Below are 18,351 nucleotides of genomic sequence, written 5' to 3'. Positions count from 1 at the left end.
AGCGCTTTTGGCACGAAAACAAAGAAAGTCAAATTTTCAAAATAAAATTACAAATATAAAGTATTTACCAAGTGAGTTCTGGGAACCTAACATACCCAACATGTTATAATATAAAAAGGAATAAGTCATTGAAAGAGTTGAGAAAAAGAGTTTAGAGTATTTGGGCGACATTTCATCACTTAGGTAGTAGTTCTCAAAAAGTTTAAAATCAAACATATAAATATACATAAAATGCTCAATGTTTTTCTTGCTATTTAGATCGTATATAACACATAGTTTAACCCTATTCGTAAATCCTGACACTTGAATCTTACCCCATGATCTTAACATTAAATGTTCAACCCTAACCAAGAATAATGTTAAAGGCTGCTAAAAATCTACACATGTCCTTATACATTTATGGAGGATAGATAATCTATACCTAACTGAATTCATTTCTGTCATTATTTACGATTTACAAATAGAATAACCTGTTGAAAACGTCAGTGGATTTATTTGTTGCTTGCATTATCATAATATTCTTGTATTTTCTGGAAATTGTTGGTTTACTGAAGCTTTATTTCCAATTTTTTCACAACTTCTCTAGTCTATGTAATAAGTTGGAACAGTTGCCAGTTGTCAACAGTATCTCGGTAACTCTTGTTTTTAATAGTCATCACTTTCCTCCGTTACTAAATTGACAATTAGTCCTTTTGCCTATCCCTACTTATTATTTTCGTATAAAAAAAAAAATCTAGAATGAGCCTGTGGATCGGTTGATACAAATGATGTTATCAGTATTTACCTTATTTCTTGAAGTCATGAAACCTAGATTTAGAGATTACTCATCTTGTATGATGTGTTTTTCCTACATCGAACTCTACTTGATGTCAGACTTGATGAACAATATTGTTCTTGTCATAATTTTGACGAATTTGTAATTGGTTCTTTTTTTTCGACCCTCTGTCCCTCATTCAATAGGATCATTTAGTCTGCTTAACTTACACCTCACGCCTGTTTAGATAGCTGATGCTGGTAATAGATTCGTAGGAAAGAGTAAAGATATTTTACTATCAATATGGTTTGTTTCCGTCCACCTAATCAAATACAATGTCTTATGTTCAATTGTTTATACTAGTCAATTAAATGAAGGTCAAATTTCTATTGAATTACAATTGTAAAATGTCGATAATCCTCTGCTATGTATTTTAGGTCAATAAAGTATTTATAAAACTTTGAAGATAAGGGGTTACTGAACTGTTTGTTTGTTGTCGAAATAATCGATTATTCACAAATCATTGTGAACTATTTGAAGGTTCTATGTTAGCTATTATAGAATATGGTTAACTTTCTCCAACTCTATTTTATTACGAAATAGAAGGATACGTCCACACAAAATGTTCTACATGTGGTTATAGAATCGGAGATATCATTTGATGTTATAAGATAAAACCTAATCATCTGATACTTAGATACAAACATATTGATTACTGATAAAACTATATGATATATGTATGGAGACAATTTGTGTGGTCGCGCTGGCTTACGGTTTTAGTTTTGCTTTTTTTTCTGTTTTATTTAACATTTATTGATTTTTTTTTATCATTAACTTATAATGATATTGTCGCCTTTAATTCAATAAATTCACCAATTTCATTCAATCATTGTATTCTTAATAGATTGTTTCCTCTTTCTAATTGTTGTCTCTAATTCCCCGCCTCCCCCCCTCTCCTATATTGTCGAAACTATCTAATGATTCATTTGTTAATCAATTATTATTATTATTCTTCAATCTAAATTATACTTTAAAAACTTCCCTCAATTAGACATATGCATGTTAATAGGGGAAAAACATTTTTTCTCCTCACATTAATTCATATGAATAATTAATTATTACTACTTTTGAAAATGAAATTATGGGAAGAAGAAAAAGAAAAGGAGATAAAATACGTGTCTGGGAATATTTTTCAGTTCAATATCGAGTGTACAATATCAAGTATTGTCAGACAGTTTCCTGTTTATTTTAGTAAGGTGAATGTTACATGTACAGTTAAAATTTACACTGAGGATTTTATTTCATACTTTCATTTTGTCTGTTTTCTTCAGTTGATCAGTTGAAATGCATTGAAATGGTGTATATTCATGAAGAAAAAGATGTATGTAGATTGTTTTAAGTAGTTAAAATGAAGTCCTTAGTGGGAATCATTCTTCCATTTGATTAATGAATGGAAAGAAAACTCCCAGAAATGCTTGATACTACATACTTGTCTGAACATTACTGAACGGATGATTATCTTCACAAAAATATTTATTCTATATTGTTGTTTTTTTTATTGAGATCATGAATCGATTGCTGTTAGACCATCATTAATAGCCTGTAAGCATTGGACGGTCGTTTCATCCTAGTATAGGACTACTCAATTGATGAGTCTTAAATTGTGAAAAACATTAAAATCATATCTTTTCACTGACCTTCATAATTTTGATTAATTACAAAAGGTGAAGATTATCATATTGATGAATCTAGTCGAACGTGGTATAGGATGGAATGTGTGCGTGTGCATATCCCGGCCGTTTCTACCTTGATGTGGTGTTCAGTCTTGCCTGTTGTGATGAACCAACCGAGCTATATTGGCTGGAACAATCGTTTCTCAGGGTCCTACCCTGTCAGACAGATCGTTCAAACAGCGGCAAGACTATAAGCAGCAAACCCAAGGTCTGAGGGCGAAGTCGTACTGCTGACTGTACAGAGGTGTGACGGCAGTAAAGTGTTTCCTTCAAACAACCAGCATAACAGCGATGCTGGGGTTAGAAAAGGTCGACCCTAAAAATGTACACCTTGCCTTATCCCACAGATATCCGTCTCCAGCGGTAAGGTCTTAACAAGTACAGAGCTAACACGAAAATTGCCCACAAAACGGTCGTGTGTGACCGACCTCAAGCAGTTGTCCTTTTGGCACTACAGTCACTCTCACAGGTCACTATGACCACCTTTAATCCAATTTCCTTTTCTGGTACCTTCAGAACTCTCCCACAATGTGGGCAACTGAGAAGTGATAACCGCTCTTACACCTCTAATAGCAGTGTGTATATGGCCTTCTCTCATATAATTTTTACTGTTCACTAGACTGTACATTTCATAACTTTTCTCAAACCTATGCTGACAACTTCTTTATAATGAAATTGACTTAAATTCATTTAAAAATGTAATTTATATGATTAGCTCTTTTAAGAGATAAAAACAAAACAATTAAAAGTTAAACAGACAAAAAAATGATGATAAGTATTATACAAAATATGTTTCACTGATCTCTAATAAAACAATATTGATCATTTATTAAATAAAAATCAAATAAACCAATCATAGATACATTAGATAAGATGAAAATGAAAAGAGAAGAATCCATAGAGAAATATATTCAGTAAAACCAGCCTGTTGTTTTGTTTGTTTGCTTTTTTCTAATCATAAATTGTAAAACATTGAGAAAATTAGATATATATGAGTTACAAACTGATATAATCTCTAATTGAATACTGTAAATTGAGTCATAGATTACGATTGGTATTAGAATCGTACATTTAAAGCAAAGTTGGTTCACTATCCTAGTTTTTTTTTACTTAACGTCATCTTAGATGTCCTTTTGAGGCACTATGCTCCCCTTATCTGGATTTTCATGTGTTGGGGATGTTAAATCCTCAGAACTCACTTGGTAAATGCTTTATTTTTGTAATTCTGTTTTAGAAATTTGAATTGTTTTGTTTTCGCGCTAAAAGCGCTCATTTTCACTTTCATATTTTATTTTCCACTTGGAAGGGACTTTAATGCTATTGGTTCGTTATCTCTTTTAGTATGCTATTTTGTACCGTTTTTTATGCTGTATATATACGCTTGATTTGCGCTTTTTTTCATGCTTCTGGCTGCTTGTGGAATATATTTCCTTCTTACGAACTTGGACTCTGATCGTAGGTGTCTTCTAAACACTGCTATCGTATCGTGAAACGACTGAGTGGTCAGTGCTGAGATTAAGCATGCGATACTTAGCATAAATTTTTAGTTGATGAGATACTGTATCTTCATCGACTTGAGGTTGTTAGGATATATGCTTAATCACGGTCTACCTCAACAGGCGTTGTTTACTGGTGTAGAAGTACGTTGGAAGGGAACTAGGGGCTCTAAAACAAGATATCATTTTATGGAGTCATTGGATATTCGTGGGAGCTACGTTCGTCGATGCAGACTAACTGGTTAGGGTCCGCACAACTATTGTGACCAGAGGTCGACATTGCCTGGAACTAGTGATCACGTAGATGCACATACTCTTCCTCTAGATCTTCGATCCTAATGTTCATCTATACGTACTTTTCTTCTCGAACCATACTTTAGTGTATAATTGTGCTCACGGTCAGTGCTATTACTATTATTTCGTGTCGCTTGCTATTCATCTTGCTTATTTCATTTCGTTTTGTTGATTTGGCTTAGGCATGTGCCGGGCTGAATGACAAAGGGCGCTGGATAGCCACCTTATCCTGGTTTTAAACTATTCAATAGTGCGTATTCATAAACACACTTAAAATCGAACCTACGACATATAGTTTAGCCAACACAAGGTCACATAGTCTCGGGTCATTAGTTCGAATTTTGAACTGCAACCAATTTTTTGACATAGTATAATCTTCATTCATTGTTTTCGGTAAATAGCTCGCTCGTTTTTGACTTAATTAGCTCTACAAATTATTTCTTACTAGAACCTTGTAGAATTCATATCGAAAGTAGTCATTAGTGTAAATACGATTAACAATTGCTGTCTAACTATGGCCAGTTGGCGATGTAAACTATAAAGTACATCAAACATTCTACGCCAATAAATATATGATTAGTGTTGAGAGTATTTATCCGAAAAATACACAAGGTCTCTGCAAAACAATCTCAAGTACAAATATTTCTTAAAAATAAGCGTTTAACATTTTCTGAATTCAGAAAAAATATCTACATTGTTTTTACATTATCATGGTGATTGGATATACAGTGGGAGTAAAACCCTCCAAAAAAATATGATCAAATATAACAAATAATAGTTGATTCCTGTAAACAACCGGCATTCCTAAAACCAGTTTGAAAATAAACGACCAACTGTCTAAATAAAAGAGAGTGAATAGAATTCTTATAACTATAGCTCTCTCAAATCTCTTGATGAATATTCAAGTTGAAAATAATGGTAAGTAGTGTTGGAAACGAACAGAACCTACGGACAAGCTGTATAGAAACTTTTTCAGACAAGGTAACCAGTGATATGTTGATACGATGATTAGGAAATAAAATTTAAGCTCGGTTACTCTAACAGATTTGTTTTGGTCGTTTTTATTTGTAAGAAAAACTAGAAAAGGGGACAAACATTCTTTACTAACAAACGCTTTTAAGCATATTATTCCGATATCCAATTTTGGCTCGATAGAAATACATGGAAAAGATTATAACCCTATTAGTTAGATTTGCAATGGACTGTACACTCAAAAATATCTGCCAAGACTTTCTGCAGTTTAAAAGTTGCATTTTAATTCAGAAATAGACTTTGTAATATCGTCTTCCGATGAAGAGAAATTCAAAAGAACAAATGGTATTCATTCAGCTACAGCGTAGGACCAGGCACATATATGCATCGGTTCAAGGTTCCATATCGCATTAGCACAGCAAGATAAACACTGGATTCATAGAAGTAGTTCATTCAATGATGATAATATTTAAAAGATAAGGATATAGTATACGAAAGAATTAATACGGAATATTCATTACCATTATTTGACTTTGTCGAGTGTTTCCTCGAAATTCTGAGTTCCAGGAAGTGATCTGTTTTGGAATCTCCTACCTAGATTCTAGTATGTAGATAAAATCAACGTTAATAAGACGTCACCTTATTTAAGATATTCTGTATATTGCACTTATCCAGTATGAAAGTCTATGGAGCGAAGGCACACTTGGCTAGTATGTTGCAATCTACGGTAGTGAACTTCGAAGAAAAGTTGAAAATGCTTCATACACTTGTCGACCTATTTGTACAAGACTAAAGAAGGCATTTTTTAAAAAACAATCGTCTACTTCATCATAACAAGAATTAAAGCTGTAGAGCTAATTACTGTCAGTTGAAATTGTGTAGATTTTCATTCTAAGGCCGCGTTGAACTACTATGCTACTTATCAATATCAAGACATTGGATCTCGAACAAATTACTCCATACATATATCTGTTCGTTGTTCACTGTCCTTTTGTCAGTTTAAAAAACTGTACACAATTATTTTATGGAAAACAGAAATAAGAATTAACAGGTCTTGGAAAATTACTGATTATCATATAACATTCTTATCACTATGCACTTTAGATTACTCACAGAGAAAACGTATCGAATGTAGATAAAGAATGAGTTATTATTTTTCGAATTAACTTGAAACACATGTACATTAAACAAATCTAAATTCTATGATACATTTATAATAGATATCAGTTGAAATAATTGAACAGCTTCTACGAGAAATTTTATTTAAGAGATCGTTATTATTAGTATTATTAACCAATAAATTAGAAAACCAGGCTACCCTTGTTATAAAACAGAATGAAGACAAGGTTTATTACATTGATTTCTTGTTTCTCGTATACACAGAATGAAAAAAAAAACCAAGATAAGTGGTAATAACCTTTCAGAAACAAATTAACATACAAGAAACGGAAACAAACAAGAAGAGTTGATATGCACAATTGATATCTAATAACACATGATATAAGAGACAAATTATAGAGATAAAGAAAACTTGGAAACAAAACGCTGATAATGGTGATAATATATGAATGTATATAAAATGATAATACTGTACGAAGTACCACAAATAAACGAATGAGAAAGAAGACAGAAATAAATATGAGAGTACATAAAGTATTAAATAGGGCAGGATAAGTTTCACACATTGGTATATTGAAGGTCAGAAAGAACACGGGGGCTATAAACAGCATGTTGTCATCAAGTAAATTGCTTTTGCATACATACATATTTTATATATAAATATATTGTAGGTGATTAGTAGATTTATATTTCTGCAAACAGTAAGGTTACAGTAAAAGGATCGGACATACATACATATGTATTCTGGAATGATACGGTTGAAATATGAACTATAAAGACTGACTGGAAAACTAGAACAATGACGTAGAATGAGAGAAATTCCGGTTTGAAACCATGTATATATATTATTTGAGCGCTATTTGTTTTTTATTGTTGTCTACAGGCTTTTAACAATTGAGCACAATTACTCACTTAACACAAAAGGACTATTAAAAGGGTTTTAGACAGTGGAAAATACAGTTATCATTGATACTTTAACCATGTACCGGATGATTGCATTCGACGAATTTTGGATCTGACAGCTGTAGCTGTTCTTGTTTCTTTCAATCGTGAAGAAGCTATACGAGATCGAACTTCACTAAGAGAAGGCAGTGTACCGCATACACCATTAGGTTTAGGATTTCCATGGAAGAACTCTTTAAAAAGTCGGCTAATTAATCTGGTCTCCCAATCTGCAAATAATCGACTACCTCCGATATCTTCTTGTCCACGTTTTCGGTTATTCTCATTGACATACTCAGGAATATTTCTAACGGAAGGAAAGACATTACAGGCTTCTTGACTAGGTCTCTGGGATGAAGAAAATTGATGATTATTGGATGTTTGTTGATTCGGACAATGATTCGGGAAGGTGTGATACCTAGGTTGGGGATCCGGAACAGCGTGTGTCTGATGCTGGTGCCGAAACTGACTTGTATGGGAAGGAAAGAATCGGACCATGGCTTGTTGTTCTTCGGGTGTAAATGGTAATCTAGTTAAGTAAGTTCGACCAGGAGGGGGAGTTAATTCACGATCATCGTCTATGTGAGAACGAACAGGAATGGGATAGGGTACATGAGACCGACCAGAGGCATCGCACACATTATTTAGATTCCAAGGAAGATGATTCACCCACCGTTGAATATGCATCATTCTCTCCTGACAAAAAATACAAGATTGGGCAAATGAAAAGAATGACATCCAAAACATATATTCTGATAACAAAGTGAAATACTCAATAGACAATGATCAGAAACATTAAAATGGTAAGGATATGAAGTCATTTATAGAGACTACGTGAAAAAGAAACATGTAGATATGATAACACAGTTAAGTAAGCCTGACACAACGTAACAAAACACAATCAACAGAAACAGTATGAAAACTTTGTATAAAGCTAGAAAATCCCGTCTAAGGTTAACACATTATTTTTGAGAAAAATGACTTATTTTTCAAAGCAAAACCAACATGTATCTGTGATACATACGAAGTAAGACGTTATAACAGATGGTATATGGAATAATTACGATGATTGCCCTTGCAATCTGTCGAAATGTGCTGGTACGGTGAAGGGTTGGGAAATTTCGCTCTCCCTCTCGAAATACTCTCACATAACCACGCATATACAGCCACTGACATGGTAGTCCTACTCATCGCCTTCTCGCAGCAGAGGCGTCGTTTGCGAAATTGGGAGGACGAAAAGCGAATGTTTGGAGCTTTAACCTGGTTGGTGGATATGGAGGTTCCACCTAAGGGAGTTGGAAAACCCTAATTCCCAAACAATGGTGCACATGAGTTCCAGGATCCTGACCTGAACAAAAGGTTGGATAAGAGAATTACGGGGTAGCAATCAGAGAATCGGATAAATGTTCTTGATTCATATAAACAGTTAAGCTTATAATAGATGTAAATAATAATCAAATGAATGAGGTGTAGTTCATATTGATAATGTTAATAATTCACTTAGTAATCCTAATTTGTCGGTTTGGGCACCCGGGCAGTATCACAGCCCACACACAAATTGATGAACTCTTTATGCCTATGGAAATTACCTTTCTCGCTTTGAAAAACAAACAATTGATTCAGATTATTATCATTACAATTATTGTCATTATTAATACTATTATTATTGCTACTATTATTGTCAGTATTGTTATTATTATTATTATTATTATTATTATTATTTTCCACATTATTCACCCTCTTTTATACTTATACAGCGGCTCGTCTTTGGTGGAAATTCGACTGTATCTAAACGCTCTCGAGTCACTGTCCGGTTGAAAATTGTATGTTACCACCGAATACGAGGACTGAAGCAGTTTTTCTGAAACCACGTGCACCATTCAAACTGGCTACCTTCAACGTTCGCACATTTATGCAGGTCGGACAACACATAGGGCTGGCTATGTCTTTAGAAAGTCTTAATATTGATGTTTGTTGTCTATCCGAGACCCGTATTCAAGACTCTGGCGAAGTACTACAAATTCGATCTCCATCTGTCGCTTCGAAAAGCTTGTTTTACGTGCGCTTATCCGGGGACCCTGTGGCATCTTCGTCTGGTATTGCTGGCGTTGGTGTCGCACTAAGCGCTAGAGCTGAGGCAGCACTAGTCGATTGGATCCCCATTAACAGTCGGTTATGTGCTGTTAGATTAGAAAATTCCATCAAAGTGAGAAGAAATCGGCGTGAGAAACGATGTCTTTTCGTCATCTCCGCCTATGCCCCGACAGATTGCAGCCCGGATGCAATCAAGGATGAGTTTTACCACCAGTTATCAGTTCTTCTCCAGAAAGTGCGTTCGACAGATATTGTAGTACTAGCCGGAGACTTGAATGCCCAGGTCGGGCGTCTAGGCACAGAAGAGAGTCGTTTAGGTGGCCGATGGGGACTCGTTGGTCGCAGGTCAGATAACGGGGACCGTCTACTGCAACTTTGCACAGACCACAACCTGTTTCTGGCTAGCACTAACTTTCGGCACAGTCATCGCCGATGTGCCACCTGGCGTCCTCCCTCTGCATCTCAAGCCTGGGCTCAGATTGATCACATTGCGATCAGCTACCGCTGGCGTGGTTGTGTACAAGATTGCCGCTCCTTTTGGAGTACCTATCTGGACTCTGACCATGCCTTGGTCTGCGCCAATCTTGCCTTACTTTTCAGTGGCCAACGAAGTGACCACCACCAAAAGATTGATGTTAGCAAGCTGGTTGCAACTTCTGTTGCAAGTAAGTATCGAACCGAGCTAGCCTCTAGGCTAGCTACCACTCCACCGAAAAGTATAGATGAGCATTGGTTGCAATTGCATGACGCCATGAAAATGGCGGGAACAGTCAGTTGTGGGTTTGCGAAACGTCCCGCTTTTAAGCACTGGGTTTCTCCAGGTTCCTTACAACTCATTGAAGCCCGTCGGTCTACTCCGGGTGACCGTGAGTTTGACCATAAACGAAGGATGTTACGTAAGGAAATTGGGCAAAGCTTGCGTAAGGACCGAGAAGCCTGGTGGTCGATACGTGCTAATGAGCTGGAAGCAGCAGCTGCATCTGGTAACTACCGGAAGCTCTTCCAGCTCATCCGAGCCACTGGCAGCAAGAAGTCTGGTGTGAGTGAAACAATCTGCGAGGATGATGGGATGCCAATCACTAACATCCATCGACGTCTTGGACGATGGGCAGAATTTTTCGAAGGGCAGTTCAACTGGCCTGCTGCTCCGGCAACATCGGTCAGACTGTCCTGCCCTCCATGGCCGGTGACGACTGATCCACCAAATGAGGAGGAAGTCCGCAAGGAACTCCAACTCTTGAAGCGTTACAAATCACCTGGCCCAGATGACTTACCTCCGGCTCTTTTTAAAGATGGTGGTGACTTTTTGACTAAGGAATTGACGACGTTGCTTACAAAGGTCTGGGAGCTCGAGAGTGTACCAACGTCATGGAATGAGTCGATAGTTGTCCCTATCTTTAAAAAGGGTTCACGTCGTTCCTGTAACAACTATCGGGGATAAGTTTACTTCCGATTGCGTCCAAGCTATTGGCTTCCGTCATTCTTCGTAGGTTGTTCAAAACCCGAGAAAGATTGACTCGCGAGGAGCAGGCTGGGTTTCGTTCTGGTCGAGGATGTATTGATCATATCTTCACCCTCCGCCAAATGTTAGAACACCGCCATACTTTTCAAAGGCCAACAATCGTAGTGTTTCTTGACATCAGAGCTGCCTTCGATTCGTTGGACAGGACTGTTCTCTGGGATTGTCTATTGAAGAAGGGTGTGCCTGAGAAGTTTATTAACATCCTAAAAGCCCTATATAAAAACACCTCAGGCAGAGTGAGGGCATACAACCACCTCTCTCCATTGTTCCATTCGAGCAGTGGGGTTAGGCAGGGTTGCCCAATCTCACCATTCCTCTTCAACTTTGCCATCGATGACATTCTGGAAACAGCTCTGATGAATGTAAGTAATGGTGGTGTGGATCTGTTGCCTGGAGAAAGACTTCTCGACCTTGAGTATGCGGACGATATTGTCTTACTGTGCGATAATGCCCAAGGCATGCAATCCGCACTTAATCAGTTGGCAATCAGTGTCCGTAGGTATGGTATGTGCTTTGCACCTTCGAAGTGCAAAGTACTTCTACAAGACTGGCAGGATTCTAATCCTGTACTCACCCTGAATGGTGAGCAGATAGACGTAGTTGAGAAGTTCGTGTATCTGGGTAGCTGCATAAGTGCTGGTGGGGATGCGAGTGATGAGATCAATGCACGAATAGTGAAAGCCAGAGCGGCTTATGCCAATCTGGGCCACCTTTGGCGCCTTCGTGATGTTAGTCTGGCTGTAAAAGGCCGGATCTACAACGCGTCGGTGAGAGCAGTTTTGCTCTATGCTTGTGAAACCTGGTCTCTCCAAGTTGAGGACGTTAGACGACTCTCTGTGTTCGATCATCGTTGTCTCCGAAGGATTGCTGACATTCAGTGGCAACACCATGTCAGTAATGCAGAGGTTCGACATCGTGTGTTCGGGAACAGAGATGATAATGCAATCGATGTCACCATCTTGAAACACCGACTTCGGTGGCTTGGACATGTTCTCCGAATGTCGTCCCAGAGAATTCCACGTGGTGCATTATTTGCCGACTCTGGGACTAGTTGGAAGAAGCGGAGAGGTGGTCAGTGCATGACATGGTGTCGTGGTATGAAAGAAAGCTGCAAAGGACTGGCTTCTGTTGGTCCTTCACGACTCCCTGGTTGGGGTCTGAGAGATGGTGCTACACAGTGGCTAGAGACGTTATCAGATATGGCTCAGAATAGAAGCCAGTGGCGATCCTGCTGTAACCTTCTTTTACTTTCTCCATAAAAAGTGGTTGTGTCTCCTTTACCTGAAAGATTTCTTCTGATTGTACCTTTTCGTTCCCTCGTTACTACCACACTACCTTACTCCAATCTCTTCGTCATTGTTCTCTTTTTCTTTTGCGCTCCTTAGTTTTTCTTTTCTACTTCTCTTCGAATTCTCATTGTTTTGTGTGGCGCATATATATTGGCGCTCTCTTGTACCAATATTCATGTGTTCAAATAATAAATAAATAAATTTCAGTTACAAACACATGACAATTGAAAACTATGGATACTGATTTCACACGGAGATCCCGGAAACTTTATAAATAAATGAACATGAACAAATAAAGATGGGATTTCTTTTCTAAGGATTTCACGATTATTATTAAACCATAAAGTGAAGTTTTTGGCATGATTATCTAGAAATATATCCGTAAATATCAGTTCTCGATAATCCAGTGTATTAATATCTAACAGTCAACACGTAAACTGGTTAATCTAAAAAGATTAAAAAACCCATCGTCAACACGAGAGAGCAAATACACTCAGAAGCGATCGAGAGTATAATATTCAACTACGTATATTTTTAATAAGTTCACACACACCAGCTAAATAAGGGATGGAAAATGATAATAAAAACTATCTAAGTAGAAAAGTGTGTCGACGGTGATAACTTCCTACATTAATCTATACAACAAAAACCGCAGACTTTTTTTCTAATTGATAATGAAAACAAACTCACCGATTCTTTAGGTTTTGGTGGGAGATAAATAGTGCACTGATCGTTAGTATCCAATGGGATGTTAGCTGTTGTCGTAATAGGGGGGATAGTACAATTTGCTGACAGTGCAGAAGCATCACGTTTACATCCAGTTGCAATTGGACCAAGTGGTTCTGTGAAAACTGGTAGATCCATATCCTGGTTTCCATTTGAACGTGAGTGACGAGGCATAGTGACGATTACAGGTGTAATGATATTTGAACAGTGATCTCCAGAGCTCAATTGATGACGACTTTGAGTGTCAACACTTTGACAAGTTGGAAATAATGCAAAATGAGAGTGGGTTAGTGACTGTTTGGGACTCAGTACTCTTCTGATTGGCACAGACAATCCAAAAACTTGTGCGAAATGTTGGGTTTGAGCAGATTGAGTAGAGGAGGATGGACAATAATCACCAGTGACTGCAAACCATGGTAAAGTAGGATTTTGAACCAGCTATGGAAAGAAAATTAAAAAAAAACGATAGTACGACAAGGGTAGTTGTAAGGAGGCACGAAACCAAAAAACATATGTGAATATCCTGATTTGTGACTGTCCTTGGTCAACAAAATGTATATTAACACTGTTTTTTGCAATCAAATACAATACAACACAAGATAGTGAAGTAAACATACATAATCATATAGTCACCTCTGGATTATGAACTACCAAAAAAGTGTCGGCAACCATGACATTTTCAGAAAGAGGAAGTTACAGTGATGTAAGTCACAAATGAAGTACTTGAGAATGAGGTGAAGCAGATAAACTTAGACTTCCCAATTGTAAATGACAAGAGCATTCAATACACCAAAATGAAAAACTTCTCAATTAAGGTTTTAGTTTCAGTAAACTTGTTGAGTAATAGTTACTAACAAGTAACTATACCAACCTTTATAGTTAGTCAGCCCAATCCACAAGTCTTCTTAGTTCTACCTCCCCTCAGTTTATCTAGAATAGCATGTTGATGTGGAACTAAAGACTGAAGATGATCAGTAAACCGATTTTTGACGCTAGCATCTCATATACGAACAGATGATAGTACAGGTATATACATAGAAGTCATCGACAAACACAGATATCGGTACATGTTTACTTGTGTTATTGTCAATTATTTGTTAAATTTGCATCGTATTATTTTATATTACGAAAGTTTATTATACAAACGTTCGATGAACCTTAAAATAGACTTCAGTAAACTGCAGTTGGAAATATCCAGTTTATTGGGGTTACGACCACGAGCAAAGGAAAACAGTCAGATAATTTAGGTTCCAGTAAGTTGTTTTAGGTAGTTTTCAGTTCACTGTAACAAATATATACATCAACAGCCCAGCCAAAAGCAAATATTTGCTTTAATTTTCATAATGTGTAATACACAACAAACTTCTTATACTAGTAATAGGGGATAATAGAACCATTATTCTTAGGAAAACGAGAAATAGAATACGGAAGTAAAATGATCGACATAAAGAACAAGACAAAGAATAAATACATTTATTTCATTGAGACAAGCTTCAAATGAATTTACCTACCCCTTAACCGCGAAATATAGATAACTTGTACAATAGGGAGATCTATAAGACCTCCATACGCGGCTCACACTAGCAGTCAACAACCTTTAGTTATTTATTTGTTCAAACACAAACACTGGTACAAGGAGTCACCAAATACATATGCGCCACATAAATCATTCGATTTGTGTGTGGGCCGTGATACTCCCCGGGTGCCCAGACCGAAGCAGGTGGTTTTCTTAGGGGGCCACACTCCGAGTCTTCGACCTAAATGTCTAATCCACAAGGCAGTGGAGCAACGTTACGAGATGCGGTACCATGGTAGCAGGTGACTAACAATAGGTTCATACGCCTTTTGTTCAGGTCAGGATCCTGGAACTCATGTGCACCATTGTTTGGGAATTAGGGTTTTCCAACTCCCTTAGGTGGAACCTCCATATCCACCAACCAGGTTAAAGCTCCAAACATTCGCTTTTCGTCCTCCCAATTTCGCAAACGACGCCTCTGCTGTGAGAAGGCAATAAGTAGGACTTCTCTGTCAGTGGCTGTATACGTGTGGTTATGTGAGAGTATTTCGAGAGGGAGAGCGGACTTTCCCGACTCTCGGCCGCACCAGGGTATTTCGACAGACTCCAAAGCCAGTTAAATGGTACGCTGCAGCTAAATCCGTAAAACCCATGTCTTATCCCAATAGTTGAATGATTCCCATATACAGAACTAGTCCGAACATTGTTTACTGTGTTGCATACGGCGTTTCGGATATACTTATAATCGAATACTTGTGATTTATATATTTTATCCACTTCAATCTTTCATATTGGTAGGGTAAAAGATAGATCACTTCTGTGAAATAAACGTTTGGTTAGCGGGGAGATAACTTGTCCAAAATAAGAAAAACTAGTTAATTATGTGAAAGTTCCTACAAGCCCCAAATATTGGGAAACCAGGCATACTCAATATACCATAGCACTTGTATATTACACGGAGATAGCACTAACAGCTGATTTGAAGAATAATCGACCCTGAGGAATCTATGTGCTAGTGCAGGGACTATATACAAGTTTGCATACTTGATGAACGTGGAAGTGTATAATATACCAACGACTTACATATGAGTTGAAAATGCCAAAAAGGCAATATGAATCAAATACAAAAGTAATACTTCCAGTGGAGACATCTTTAAAACAAAAGTTTTGGTCAACAAATAGAGGCCTAAATCCTAACTTGAATTCGAAACGAACCCATTATTTCACAACTGATGAAATACAAAGCTCGTTTGAAGTATAATAAAGTACTTCTTCAATACATTACACAAGAGAATGGGTGGATACATGAATCTGGACTTTAGTACTGAATCATTTTACATTTATTACTTGTCTAATTAAACGAACCCCTGAATACGATCTGAGGTTAAATAAAAATCATTCTTGTCATCTTGAAAACTAAAGTAACTGATGGGAGCATTTTAGAACTTATCACGAATATACTCAAACTGAGGAAGGAAATTAGCATTACAATACAAAAACTGGAAACGTAATCAAGAATCTAAATGTGAGAAAACACCAGTTCAGACTTCAAAACGAAAAATTTACAACCTTTTTGAGAACATTAAAGTCCTAATAACATAATAAAGATGAATCAGAAAACCAGTTTGGATAGAGTTCTAAAGCTTTAATGGAGAAGAATGTATTTTTAAAGTTTCAGTGAGTGAATTTGAAGTAAGTTCAACACTTCGCCTGTCAACCTAGTTCAAACATCATCAAGGAATTATAATCAAACATCAAAATTACCATTAGTGTCTCATATCAACTCGGCGCCCAAATATAGCGAAACTATTCGATCAAATTAAGACGGAAGTTCTCATATAGTCCTAAAAGCTGTTAGTCTTCACAAGTAAGATCAACAGCTTTATTCATTATGCAAAGGACCCTAACAATCTAATTCGCTGTTACGTAGTACACTACGCTTTATTCTTAAACGCTTACAACTGGCGGTGATAGAGTTCAGTGATACAAAATAGTTGGGAAACAGTATGTGTAATACTGTAGAAAACGACTTTTCTTCCCTTCTAGAAAACCGATCCAATATCCAAAAGTTTTACCAGCTTTACAGATTTTTACGATATTCCTTACTAGAACCACCGGAGATCGGGGTCATGTTTGGTTTTCGTTACGGAAATAGTACAGTTTGTCATCAATTTTACGACCACCCTACTGCATACCTAACATCAAAAGACAAAATCTCACCATTACTATTGACAACCAGCGAAAGTTGAGGGCCCCATGACAGGAACATGGAAACAACCAACGCTGTTGAGAGAAATGATGTCCAGCATGAAGAACTCAGTAATGGACTGAGGTAGTCCTCATTTTAAAAATTGATGAGATTATGCCCTCTCGAGCACAGTGTAGTTAATACTTGCAAAAACCAAAGCTTTAATCCAAAACACAGGGTCAAACAGCACGAAACAACAGGGAGCGTTGCTGATCGAATAGCTCAAACAAATCTGAGACATTCGGTCTTATAGTTAACATAATAGTTGTCAAAAGTTATGATAACCTTATGATAAAAATACACATCTGGAGTACCTAACTATTTCAGGGTTTAAGGTATCGTTCGAAACAGCTGGGTTTACGCGCTTTTTACAAAAGTTATGGAACGTCACGAATTCAACTTTTACTTAGCTAACTTTTTACTGAAATTATTAAGTTGTCTCAATCTCACATTCGTGGTTTTGCTTACTTTAGTTGGTTGCTGTCATTCTTAGCTTGGTCGGTTCTCTCCAGAGTTATATACTACACATATTTGATCATAAACTAAACAATGAGGCCATTTCTGGTTACGCGTTCAGCTTTCGTAAATGATGAAGACTAGTTTTTAGAGACTGAGAGCCATAGTAGGGAATTACCCGATAAAAAACCTGTTCATTTTAGTGAAGAGGGCCTGGATACTGAAGTAGGGATGAACAACGTCGAATATCAACGCGTCATGGGGGCGCATGGACTAGGACAAAGGAACTAAAATATCGAGAGGCTGACGGATTTGTGTGATTTCACGAGCATGGTTATAGATGATACTGTTTTTCACCTAAAAACGCACACACAAAGCTACACGGGTTCCGTCTGACTACTGTAGTGACTTACTTTTATGCGATTGGTTTAATGGAAACAATTATTATTATAACCAGTTGTACCACGGATTGTTTTACCATACTTGTTTGTTTGACTGTACCAAAACACATACATTCTTCCTTCCATTGATTGTGACTGCATGAATTCGGTTACGCTCAGTAACCACACATGTACTCCTTTGGCACTATCTCGGTATTCTTTGTATACCACAAGATCGCCAACAAATGAATCCCGACTACAGCCATCAACTGCCTTTTGATATTTGGCCTACAAGGGATCTTATCGGTTAACTGGCACGTAGTCTTCCTGTAGTGGTGATCATAATCAACCGCGACACAAAGAACTGAAACGTCAACAGGCCAGAGGGCTCTTGGACCCAAGAAACACTAGAATAAAGGGTGAATCCCTGTAGACAATCTGTACAAGATTCAAGGAAGTGAAAACCAGACTACAAACGTCTCTGACAGCTGAACAACTGTAAAGGAAAACGAGGGTTAGACTGTAAATACAGAAGTAAGCAAATGAGGGACAATGGCATCGAAACAGATTATTAGAGAATTCTGAAGAGCGCTTCAACTGGCCAGAACCACTGGATTCATCAGGCACTGGATCAGCATTTGAAGGCCCTTCCAGTGATAGCGCCTCATAAAAATGCTCTACATTCTCTTTGCAAATATTTAAGAGAAGCAAAAACTACCAACCAGCTAGAAGAGAGAACACTCTAAAAATATACCAAAGTAGATCTCGGAAACCAGAAGAAATACTGCTAACAGTAACTGGAACAGTTTT

The 18,351-nt window shown here is 37.3% G+C and overlaps 1 protein-coding gene across 2 annotated transcripts; it reads right to left on the bottom strand.

Annotated features, from left to right (window-relative positions):
• Positions 1-5,787: 5,787 nt before the first annotated feature.
• Positions 5,788-17,866, bottom strand: MS3_00008029 (uncharacterized protein). 2 transcript variants are annotated; one of them, XM_051216367.1, is made up of 3 exons: positions 16,678-17,866; positions 12,906-13,379; positions 5,788-8,006 (listed from the first exon to the last, which is right to left on the bottom strand). In XM_051216367.1, exons 1-3 carry the CDS (start codon positions 16,678-16,680, stop codon positions 7,332-7,334), a joined length of 1,152 nt encoding a protein of 383 aa, XP_051066953.1. In that variant the 5' UTR covers positions 16,681-17,866; the 3' UTR covers positions 5,788-7,331. The 2 variants fall into 2 exon arrangements, with proteins under 2 accessions (XP_051066953.1, XP_051066952.1); XM_051216366.1 differs by having other exon boundaries at positions 12,906-17,866.
• Between the last annotated feature and the right edge of the window lie 485 nt (positions 17,867-18,351).

Source organism: Schistosoma haematobium, chromosome 4, assembly GCF_000699445.3.
Source record: "Schistosoma haematobium chromosome 4, whole genome shotgun sequence".
NCBI lineage: Eukaryota > Metazoa > Platyhelminthes > Trematoda > Strigeidida > Schistosomatidae > Schistosoma > Schistosoma haematobium.
Note: the sequence above shows the minus strand (reverse complement) of the source record. Positions and strands in the feature narration are given on the sequence as shown.